The following is a 12,160-nucleotide window of genomic DNA, read 5'->3' as shown; positions in this document are numbered from 1 at the left end:
GAAGTCCGCATCAATACGGCACTTTGCGAAAACGGTCTTTATCTCTGGCCTACCGGCGCCGCTACCTATCTGATACTGAGGTGCGAAGTTTAACAGCAACAGCTCTTTGGAAACGCTACTGATCGTTTTTTTGTTTTTAATAGAACTATCATATTTCTACAAGACTTTTACCATTCGCCATTGGTCTGACCGTTTGATAAAGCAGCTGCAGCTGCTTTATCAAACGGTCAGACCAATGGAAATGGATATTTCCATGGAAATATCGTCGGCGCACTGGACCAGCAAACACAATAGCTTTAGCTCTCTAACAGTGATTCCAAGCTCTACCTCAGGCACATCCTGATTATCCAGCATCCACCACATCTCACATAGCCCATCCTCTATGGACACAGGACAGTGCCGCACCAAATCCAAGAGCCGTCCTACCTAAATGTGTAACTGACGTCTTCGAGCCTCAGAGCTGTCCCATGACCGCGAGAGTGACCCACCCGGCATAGTCCCGCTAAAGGTGTAGCTGACGTCTGCGAGCCCCATGGAGCCGCGACAGTGACCCACCTGACATAGTCCCGCTTGCAGTAGGTCTTGCCGTCGCGGACGAAGCAGGTGCAGTTGTCGTCGAGGAACTGGTTGCACTCGGCGCAGCGGAGGCAGGCGGCGTGCCACTCGAGGTCCGGCGAGACCCGCAGGATGTACTGATCGTGGATGGCACCGCCGCAACCGATACACGTGGACGCCCTCCGGCGGCCTGTAAAGGGGAAACAAATGGTTAAGGCGGGTGCTGGCTCGAGGTGGCTGACGATGCCGTGGTTCATACCTAATTTGGTGTGTTTTGTTTGTTTTGTTCATTGAATAATCACCAATGGGCTTGCACTCAATGGCAGGTGAAGTCGAACATAAGAATTATAAAAACACGCACACACGACACTGACACATCAGACACCCTAACACTCACATGCACGTACATGCTACGATTCGGAGGAGGTGTGCACATAGTGTACTACCCTATTTTTATTTAATTAGCTCGCATTACATTGCATGTCCCGGCGGAAGGTAATCACAGTCAGCAATCTAAGCAACTTTAAAATATTCTAATTAGTTATTCACAACGTAAAACTGGATTAGGTAGGCATGGTGGAGGAATTTGTGATGAGTTCTACTGATAAGACATTCACAACTGCGCTTTGTAAGTGGTGTGACAAGATGCTGCATTGTAAGGCCCGTAACATAATACCGGCGTTAAAATGCGTTTTCAATAACAAAGCGGTTCCAGAAATGGGTCTTGGCTTTCTTGGCTTTCTAGGCGCTCGGCGTCCGATTAAGTTGAACAAATAAAAAACAGCAAAAATCCTCAAAATATATGTAAACATGGCACTTCCTTTCCTTATTTGAATGGGTAGACGTTTCAGGGTTATAATCATTGCTGTTTTGTATCTTTCCGCTATCTACGTCTTTGACCTCAGACGGCATAGACTCGAACGTTTAAACGCAGAGTTTCTAAAATAGACGTTAAACAGATTTTCGTATTCAAACAACACTCATCATTCGCTGCGATTCGTAGATATTAGCGTCACACGGGCACAGTTTTAATCGTATCATTGGCCTTCCGTCCGTTGCGTGGGGAAGGAAACATTTCGTAAAATGGCACCCACCGCCCGCTCGGTCTCTGTGGCCCGTGGATGCACCATTCTAGTAACTTGGTAGCACGTCTGGGCGACAAATATTTACAGGCAGTCCGGCGAGCCGTGTCTCGTGAGATTGGCGATTGCTTATAACATGAGATATCGCAGCCACTTCAAGGGCGGCGCTGGCTTTCTGATAGTTGAAAACGAAGCGACGACGAAACGGACATGATAACGAGCATTCAAATTAACGGATTGCTATAAAAGTAATGCGGGAATAAAAAATGCCATGAGTACCTATTAGGAAAAAGCTTGATTAGTGTCACTCCAAGGCAAAATATGACAAAAGGCTTTATCAAACTATTGACCCTAATTTTCTAAACGTACGTACAAAAGAACTTGACTGAGGCATGTCCATGCAACATTTGGTTCTCGCCTCCAATGTGCGATAGTACACAGGGCATACGCACATGTTTATGCTTACTCTGAAAACAACAGACCTCACCGACCCTCACCGTGTTCGGGGACACACTGCGCAGAAACCAAAGAGAGTTCGGATCGTGATGATAAGCGACCTGTGACCGTTCCGTGAGCACCACTGTCCCTTCGCTCGCACACTGCAGTAGTATTTTCCAGTGCAGCGGCGCAGCCATGGCCACTGACGCAGCCATGCTGGTGCCGCGACCAAGTCCGGCACTTTTCCGATGTCCGACCCGGTCGCTAACAAGAGCAAAGCCCACGACATGGTCGTGACAGCATTTTCCGAACATCCAGGAACGCTACAATCCATGTTTTGGCTGGACAATAATAAAACTAACGGCAATAATCCGTGCAGTAAGCCGCTGATCTTCGGAGCCATCGTCGCCGGCCGATCGGTACAGGACGCTCCTGGGAGGCCATCTTTTCAGCGGCGTCTGCAGTGTCCGGTCGGCCGTGGCCAAACCGGTATGAGAACCGTGCGCCGCGCGGCCCCGATGCGTATCATTGGCTGTCAGTGAGCGGCGCACGGTGCTACCTTTTCCTCCTGTGAGCCGGTCATGGCGGCGGCGTGCGACAGCCATCGGCCCAGCTGGCCAACCGGCCTGCCAGACCCTCACGCGGCTATTGTTTGCGGAGCGGAGCTGGTGTATAATTTGGGGCCCAAACGGGTCCTGAGGCGCCGCTTCTTGGAAACGGTTCATAGATGCCATTTATAACAGTCCGCCGCACGCCATGCAATACAAGCAACAAGGCAATCACAGATAGTAATTCGCTACCGAAAGCTGGTAAGCCGCAGGCTAACAGTGAGCAATCCATCTATCCACAACGGTGAGAGATTTACAATCCGTTGCAGAAAAACCGCAGTCGGCATCCTGCAATGTGGCCTCGCCGGCCGGTCCGTCGTCTGGTCGGCCGGTAGGTTAGCCGGTTGAATGCCTGCCCCAACAGCCGTTGAGCTGTCAGACGCACCCTGTTCAGTACACACCGTTTGCCGTAATCCAGACATGTGCTTGGATCCGAGAGCTGGATCTATGATCTCAGTGGATCTCTCGACAAAATAGAGGGGTTGGATCTATGATCCGAGTGGATCTCTCGACAAAATTCAGGGGTTGGATCTATGATCTGAATGGATCTCTCGACACAATTTAGGGGTCGGATCTATGATCTCTGTGGATCCAGCGGGCTAAAATTTGTGGAGGACCTATGATCTGTATGGATCTCACGACAACATGTAGCCAATGAAACCCTTATCCTACATAATTGTACACCTTACAGTGCAATACAATTGAGAATTATCACTTGTGGACATGGTTATTGGTTAAGACCACTTGTGATCATTAGGTATCATCATTAAATTTGAATTTAAATAAACAACATTTGTACTACATTTAAAATAAACCAAGAACATGCATATTGCTACTTTTTGTGACCAATTGTAACTTTTTCATGACAGCACTGATGACAATCTTATCAACAAGCTACAGCCACTTTAATTCAAAGAACAAACAGTACAGACAGATGCAGTGGCAGCAGTGCACTGCAGATTTTCATTTTGGTCCCATTCTTTCTGCAACGCCAGTAGGGCTAATGCTAAAATGCCAAACTCTATGGGGGGCACTGTACCCTGGTGCCACACACCCCCCCCCCCCCTGTTCTGCCGCCTATGGACAGATGTTAGGAAATCAAACCTGGAAGCCAAATAGGTCAGTTTTGTTAAAAATAATCCAGCAATCCACTTCTGCCAGGTATGAAATCCCAATCCAGAATGTTCATATGAGCTATTATGTATGTGCAACACAATTTCGATTTAGTAAGAATAGCAACCAACCTCTAATACTTTCCTAATAAAATTACAAGTTCAAAAATGGCATCAACTTCTCCAGATCACCTACTTTTGGCCACTTTTGGCATCCTGCCAGCTGCCACGTATGGTGCCATGCTGTGCTTTTGTTATGAGAGAGCCTCCCAAAAAAAGACAAACGAAATTCACAGGTCACGTTTTGGTAATATGGTTTTATTACGTCATTATCGTTTGACCAATGAAAAATCTTAATTTGACCAAAACCGTAATGATTCCAAAAGATTCCCCGTAATAGGCCCTCTAAACTAATGACGTAAGATATTGTTATTCTTTTGAAAAGTGAATAAAATTAAGATGCAAGGCGCACACCGCTCAGGGCCATATAATACCGTTTCAGCTTACGTTTACGTCATTAAATTCAACGCTACAAAGATGATATTCACAAACAATCGTATCGTAAAATCATGTGAGGCAGAAAAAATGAACAATCTTTAAAAAAAGCTCCGGACTTTTGAATTTCCAGTTTGATTTTTTATTTATTTTCATTATACTCGAAGGTAGAACGCCTAGCTCATTTGTTATTTGAAATGACGTCACGAGTTCAATTTAGATACTGAATAATCATTTTACGGTAAATATCCCAATTGATATTTCGCTTCCCATCGCTTCCGCAGGCTGTTGAATATTTTTATACTTTTGTTTATATCTCAGTTTATTTTATCAAATATTTCTTTCAATAGATTGAAATACCTTTACCTAACCAAGCCACATGTGTCAGTATCATCTTTTATTGTTTATCAATCAATTGTGGTAGCTGGAAACTGGAAAGCCTCATCATCATGGTTGTCTAATGCAAGATCAATGAGATTGTCTTATCAATATCATTATGTAGATTCTAACATGAATTGTGATGTGGTAGGTACCTAGTTATGTATTGTTCATTAGTCATTACTTTGACTTACCTCTATGTTAATTGTTAATGCAAACTTTTCTGTTGGTATGTGAACTGTGAACAATCTTCATGTCACTCAATTCTCTCAAGTTGTGACCGTCATGAGCCTCCTTTATTTTGTATTCTGTATAATGTAACTGGATGCCCTTACTAATATGGTCTTTGTATAAGATTGTTTGTTTCTAACCATACTTTGGTATTCATAACTTCTTATGAAAGAAAGTTGTTAACATTTTGAGCACCTACGTATCAGCTATGATCCCAACGGATCTCACGACAAAATTGGGGAGCCAGATCTATGATCCGAGTGGATCTAGCGACAAAATTGAAGGGTCAGATCTATGATCCCAGTAGATCTCTCGACAAAATTGAGGGGTTGGATCTATGATCTGAATGGATCTCGGATCGGGATCCATGGGATCGGATCTCAGATCCATTTTTCCGGATCCAAGCACATGTCTGCCGTAATCCGTCCTGCACAGTCCGACAGGTCACCGGAACTGGAGTGTACTTCAACTGCAGAGCAACACGTGCCATCTATCGCTGAGTGCAACGCTCTCGAGCACCCGGTTTCGGGAGGATTCATATGGATGTTGGACTGGAAATTGTGAAGACTTGCATTCCGGGGAATCGTCATCGCGCAAGCTCCATATCAAATCCCCACGCACATTTGGCAGTCAACATTGAGCCCAAACAACAAGAGGACGTCTGAATCAAGGCCATCAACAACTTTATATTGCTTTACTTTCTAGCGGATTCGGTAGCTACAATGCTAACTATAATAGCACACATTTCTTTTCCATTCGGTTAAAACCTAAAAACAAAAACTGCATCAGCCAAATGACCAATAAATTTGTTGACCATTTACTATTTTCTCACATATAGCACACCTTGAACAGCACCAACACGCCTCGTAATGTTCACAACACTCAGCTTCTGCCTCCACTCTCATCTCAAGACGGCCTCGGTGTGCTCGCGAGTACTAGCGAGGCGGTCGCAGCTGACGGCCAGCGGTAGTTCCGTCCAGTTGGCTGGGCGGAACATGTTTACACAGAGCATGTTGACCTAGGGCCATGTAAAGTTTCTGCACAAACTGTCAAAGGCCGGCCGCGCTGTCTCCAAGTTTTGGAATCTCCACAAGTCATCATGCTGGTGCATACACTCCGCGACGATGAAGTGATGTGAAATCAACAGCCGAGAGCGGTCAGATGAGACAAAAAAGGCAATGTTGCGTGGGGCAAAGATGCACACTGCACATGTTCAAAGCTTTCGGAATATCATAACAAACATCAGTGCCAATAAGACCTGAAGGTGCCTTTCGGCCATCAGTAGACCGCAAGACGGCAGTGCTAGGCTGGCAGTGAGGCTGAGATCGGCAGCCATCACACACAGTCCGTGCCGTCGTTGTGCCTGTCTCCAGCATTTACATTTTGCAGTCCATGCTGCCCCACCCGCCTTCAACTACATCCAGCGTTGTCACTGTGTCCATTTTTCGTCTCTTGTCTTCAAATCTGAGATGCCGTTCAAAGTCTTCCGTCTCGCCTTACCAGTTTCCAGTAAGAACGGCTGTGTCTCTGTGTTCGGTATTGTCTCTATGTGCCTTTTTACCCTGCCCAGATATGACAGTGTGTGACCTACCCCATCCCCAGTTGTGACAGACTGTGCCCCTTTACCGTATACCCCTTCCCAGTTGTGACAGACTACGCCCCTTTACCGTACCCCGTCCCCAGTTATGACAGACTGTACCCCTTCACCGTCCCCCATCACCAGTTATGACAACCTGTGACCAGCTTCGGTCGCCGCCGGTGCGGCGGTTGGCTATCACCTCGGCATCAGACGGAATCACCACCAATTAGGCTGGCGAACACGGCAGCCCGCCACGGCGGCGCCGCCACCAGCCACCCCGCCGTGCTCATCCAGAGATGGCCCTCCGATGGGGGTTTTTCAGTCGCGCGCCACCCTGTCACCGAGTGGATGTGACACCAATGCTGGTTAGTTATTGGCTTATATCGCGGTGCGGCCGGTAGGAGGACGGTGGGAGACTTGGGAGAGTTAGAGATGACTTTAATATGGAAGACGGAGTTGTGGCGCGGCAATCCTGCACGGGAAGACCGAACTAAGTCGAGAAATCGGGGGTTGGTGGAAATTGGCCATGTACTCGTATGTGGGAGAGTCACAAGACAGACTCAGGCATGATTGCCGGGACAGTCGGGAGAGGACTTGATCGTGATCATGTGAGATATAGATCATCGGAATTCGGCAAGAGACGGAACTCCGCCATGATCAACGGAGATGGTGAGACGTAACAAGATGCCGTCTAAGATTGAACAGAATTTAATGCATGAAATGCACTTGATTCATGTTCATTCTTCTGTGGTAACACTAAGCAGTATCTCAACCACCTGGCAATCGAACAGGGGATAAATGAATAGAATTAGCAATTGAATTAACAAAGTCAAGATAAGTAATGGTGTACGGGAACAGGCCTTTCTCTGTGTCCCATAGGCGGCGGAACGGGGGGGGGGGGCACCGGGGCACCGTGCCCCCCTTTGACTTTGGCCTTTTAACATTAGCCCTATGGGCGTTGCATGGAAAGAATGGGTCCAAAAGTCGCCAGTGCCCCCCCCCCCCTTAACTGAAGGTGTTCCGCCGCAACTGCTGTGTCCGGTCTCGTGGACAGTGGCCGTGTTCTTAGCTGCCGTCCTTGTGATTCTCACTGATCATGTTTCTGATGCTAGTTGACCCACACCTCTCGAAACGGCATGCTGATTTTCATGCATGCTTTTTCATAAAAAGGCAGGGAATTGACTGAAACAATAAACATCATATAAGTCATAACGCTAGCCTACCATGAGTCGTGGGTGGTTCTTTGTTATCAACCGACTATGTGATGTTCTTTCCAAAACATCAGAATCAATATAGCAAGCACTTTTCCACTTATGTATTTCAACTCTGTTTCAGAGTACCCGTTCGCTTTCACAATGGCAAGCTTCGGACTGTTTGGACGGACTTCGCAAGGTTGGCATTTGCCAGGCTGGCAAAGGCTCTACAACTGACCCAGCTAGGCGCCAGCTGTAGCTACAGACCCTCCCAAGGTGAAAAAGAGCCTACATCTGACTACCTGTGGCCCGGCAGTCAGTAGGAAGAGCAGTTGGTGTAAACTGAGGACCTTTGTAAGCTTCATAGAACCAAATAACTACCGCATTTCATGAGACAATGCCAAGTCTGGAATTTTCATTGGTGAAAAGTCTAATTCATTCAGAAAACTCTGTTCATTCCTGGTCAGAATAAAGCATATGGAATACACTGGTCGTTACCAAACAAAATCAACTGATAAGATAGATCATTGACTAACTACTGCTTTACCTACTGGTCCCTGATATCCTCGTAAGTAGCCTATGGATAAAAAGAAACGGGGGAAAATGAAAATGGTCTTTTTTGTCTACACGTGGCTGAATATTATGCTCGGGTTGTGTAAATCTCTTGGACCCTCTTGCACCCTCTTGAAACCACACAGAGCGGTGTACACTGTGCAGCTAGTCATCTCAAATCTCAGGCTAGAATTGGGCCTCTGAAATTGGCGAGTGGCGGGTGTCTACCACGTGATCCTTTCGGAGTACGGTGAGCCTGTGAGGCCGCAGAAATGCACCTATTGTGTGACCCCGACAAGGCGGACGTATAGACTTTGAGAAAGATGTCCAGCCCGTCTACGAATCGCAGAAAAGCAATTCAACAAATTACGTTTGAAAGTCACCACAATATCGATTTAAACGTGAGGAAAAGGAATAAAGATGGGAAGGTGAAAAAATTAAAAAAAAAGACAAAAATGAACGGGGAACTGAATGGATACCGAATGGACACCGCATAGAAACGACATCACCATCACATGAATACCAGTAAGTGGAATATTATGACCATTGTGATAATTTGCTACTCAAGTTTATATATGTAGCATAAAATGCAGATTCCAGAATTAGTAATTACACATCATATCATGCTGTCTTCGAACAAGACTAAGGTTTGTTTCCATCGACATAAATATTTTAGACATAAATCAAAATAAGAATTAATGCTAAAAACGCTAAAACATATAGCTATTTCAAAGAGAAAGTGAAACATCCAGGGAACAGTATAACTCCGTCCCTTCTGCACGGCAATAATCGCTCTATCTGGGTGCCGTTGTCACTGCAGCCGTCCAGTCTAAAAACTAAGCACCTATCGTCGCCCACATCGGGTAGTTTCTATAAATACACACACTTTCCAGCACCTGACGCCATGCTGAGATGACCGAATTAAGTGCGATTGTTCACAGATTGGAACGGGACTTCGGTCTCCAGAAAGGACCAAATAATCGATAGAACTGAAGCGACTATGTTCTTATAGATCTAATCATATAGCAATGACGAATTGCCCAAAGGAATGAGTATGCTTTATTCAAAACTCAATCAAATTCATTACACACTCTATCAACTGAACATTTATACCGGGACGGAAATTCTTAAGAAAAAGCCTGAAACTAAAATAGTTAAATAGTTTTCCAGTTGTGTTCCAGTTGTGTTTTACAGTTAGCTTTGAAGACTGTCGAAAACAGAACAAATATTATGAATTAAGATACGCTGGTGCAAGATGGAATTTATCATTTGAATCACGAAACAAGCGAACTGCGAAACGCTAGAGCACTGGAGGCTCAGATGTCAAAACGTAAACACATCACTGCCTCTGGCTCCTCGAAATACAGGTGTTATACTAATACATGTTTCTCATAAATATGAGGCCGAAAAGAGGAAACGTCGATGGCCTAAGTAGAGGTAAAACATCCGAGATAGCCGGGGAACATGGGATAGATGCCAAAGATACACGAAATATATGAGGGTACCTGGTACAAACACTAAACAACAACAGAGATACGACAAGGAGTCATGGGAGGAATAAGAAAGCAAATGTGGCCGGCTAAGTGACAACAGGGGCACGTGAAGCGCATGCAGGTCTACATCATAGCCGTATGAAAGATAGAAACAGTAACAAGAATTCGTGAATGCGGACAATGCGGCGGCATTTCGTCAGGAGAGGTTAATACTGAGGAGCGTGAACCGCGCGAAAGATTAAATACGCGACTGTCGTTAGTTCGAAAGAGCCAGTGTACCAAAATCATATTTTTGCTTGGGTGTCAGAGGGGAAAATAGCTGACCAAAAAAGGATGAGAGTGAAAAATTGTCGGTCAGGTAAGACCCAAAAAGAGTGGGAAAATGATCAAAAACATTAATCTATCTACAATTGTGACAGATGCAAAACAACCATTCCCGCAATTGCTCCTTCTCGGTGGAATTGGGAGTGGAAAATTGGGCTTGAAAACTGGAGGTGAGAGTGGAAAATGATTTTCATTTGGATGTCGTTTCCCACCTACATCTACAAATTTTGGGACACTGGAAAGAGCAGCATCGTTTACATGGATTGTGGGGATGCGGAATATCGCTGCTCCATAACAAACTAATTAGAGTGACACGTCAGCAGACATGACGGTAGCAAAGATGTAAGGACTGTTCCGTGGTAGCGGATAATTAGAAACAAAGCTTTGCCGCGGAAGCTGGGAGTTGGAACATAGGTACGTGATTTTGGTATATCTGCAAGCAGCGCATGATGCGGATTTCGTGCTTGGGAGTAAGGGAACTATTTGCACAGCTTGGTAATGTATGCTCCCGGAATCCTAGGAGAGGCTGAGAGCCGGATCATTAGCTCTGAATGCTGTTTACCCTTCCGGTGTCGTGCTTCCTATCTTCGCTGTAAATCCGCTGCACGAAAGTAAAATATGTTGCACGTTGTGTCTCACCAAAATTACATAAATTACATATAAACAAATATTAGGAACATTTCGGCTTATCATTAAAAAATGGAGAGCCGTAGAACAATGTCCACAGAACAAAACGATATAATACTAATTATGATGTTCACATGCAGCTGTTCAATGCCTTGATTTTTTGGAGCTCAAGGTGGCTTCTCTCAGATTCATAACATCCACGGCACCTCAGTTAAATTAGTCATAGGTAATTTAGTTAGCAGCATTGCTGACATTGCATTGAATTTCGTACTGTGGAATAAAATGTTACTTAGATCTCAGATTGTTTCGCTGTTAGCAACACATGTCTGAGGGAAGTCGCCCTAGCTTTATATTGAAACGTTGATTGCATGGGAATCGAGCATGACAGAAATCGGTACCTGATATAAGCCACACCGTCGAAATGGTGCGAAGAAGGTGCGATAGCCTGACCTTATTGTAAAAACAATTACGTGGGTGCGGAGCTGTTGTGTTATTCTGTCATGAAATGGATCCTACAGGCTTAAAAATGTCCTCAAAGTTCTTTATGAGATCAGCGTTAGGCGTTAGTTAATTAAAGCATCGCTATTTAATTATACGTGCTCAGCGATTCTGACATGCCCCAACGATATCATACTCGCCATATTTGCTATTGTCTAATAAGCTTTTAGACGATGCCAGCTATTATGTACTTATTTACGTATTTCATTAGCCCAAACATCATCTACGCATCGTTTCGACAAATCAATCAAGTGCACAACGTGCACAAAATTGCAGCAAAGAACGCTCACAACCCGAACACATCGATGCTCCCACAGTTCCTAGCCCCGACCGCAGCGGCCACTCGTCGGCCCGGCGCGGCGTGGCGGTCGGGAGGAGCGCGTAATCCCCGACCCGCCGCCGCCGCCGGCCGGCTGCAATTGCAACAATGACGCTACAGGTGAACAAACCGCACTCGGCACTATCGGTTTACTAAACGCATCCAATTCGCTAGATTTGGAGTGAGTGGCTTAGTTGGACCGGCCACACTAAGGAGCACTGTGGACGTAATGGTCGTGTTCCCATTCCCACGGGTCCTCCATTCTCTGCGCGGCGAAGGCGGAAGGCACGCAGGCGTGAGAATTCCCGGTCGGACCTGGTTCCACAAGGCTGATGGCGTTACACCTCGCCAGTACTTACCGGGAGGCTGTTCCATCACCATTTCAGACCCACTACGAGGCGCTAATACCGGACCGAAATCACACGCCGCACAGACCACCCTCGCGCCGCAGCTCGCGCGCAACTGAGCCCGCCTCTCACCGGCCCCGGCGCCCGCTCATGCGCAGTAGGGTGCCGCGTCGCCCCGCCTCCAGCGGAGGTCACGTGACCTGTCGGACCGCCCCCTACTCCGCCCCCACGATTGATTGCCGGCCCAGACGGGCGCCGGCCCAGCGCCGCGGGCCTATGTATGTTGCGCAACTGGGGGCCGCCGCCGCGCGCCGACCGGCAGCCGTGAA

General features: G+C 46.4%; 1 protein-coding gene across 1 annotated transcript in view; it reads right to left on the bottom strand.

The window, feature by feature from the left end:
- LOC122368055 (insulin gene enhancer protein isl-1-like) overlaps window positions 1-11,950 on the bottom strand; it is a 44,545-nt gene extending 32,595 nt beyond the window's left edge. Inside the window, exons 1-2 of the mRNA XM_043341670.1 lie at window positions 11,844-11,950; window positions 556-745 (exon numbers count right to left, since the gene is read on the bottom strand). Of these exons, the coding sequence (XP_043197605.1) occupies window positions 556-745; window positions 11,844-11,865 (212 nt within the window). The 5' untranslated portion in view covers window positions 11,866-11,950. The remainder of the gene's footprint in view (window positions 1-555; window positions 746-11,843) is intronic.
- Window positions 11,951-12,160: the final 210 nt, after the last annotated feature.

The sequence above is a fragment of the Amphibalanus amphitrite genome, unplaced genomic scaffold (assembly GCF_019059575.1).
Source record: "Amphibalanus amphitrite isolate SeventyFive unplaced genomic scaffold, NRLGWU_Aamphi_draft 000919F_arrow, whole genome shotgun sequence".
NCBI classification, from domain to species: domain Eukaryota; kingdom Metazoa; phylum Arthropoda; class Thecostraca; order Balanomorpha; family Balanidae; genus Amphibalanus; species Amphibalanus amphitrite.
This window is presented reverse-complemented; position numbering and strand designations above follow the sequence as displayed.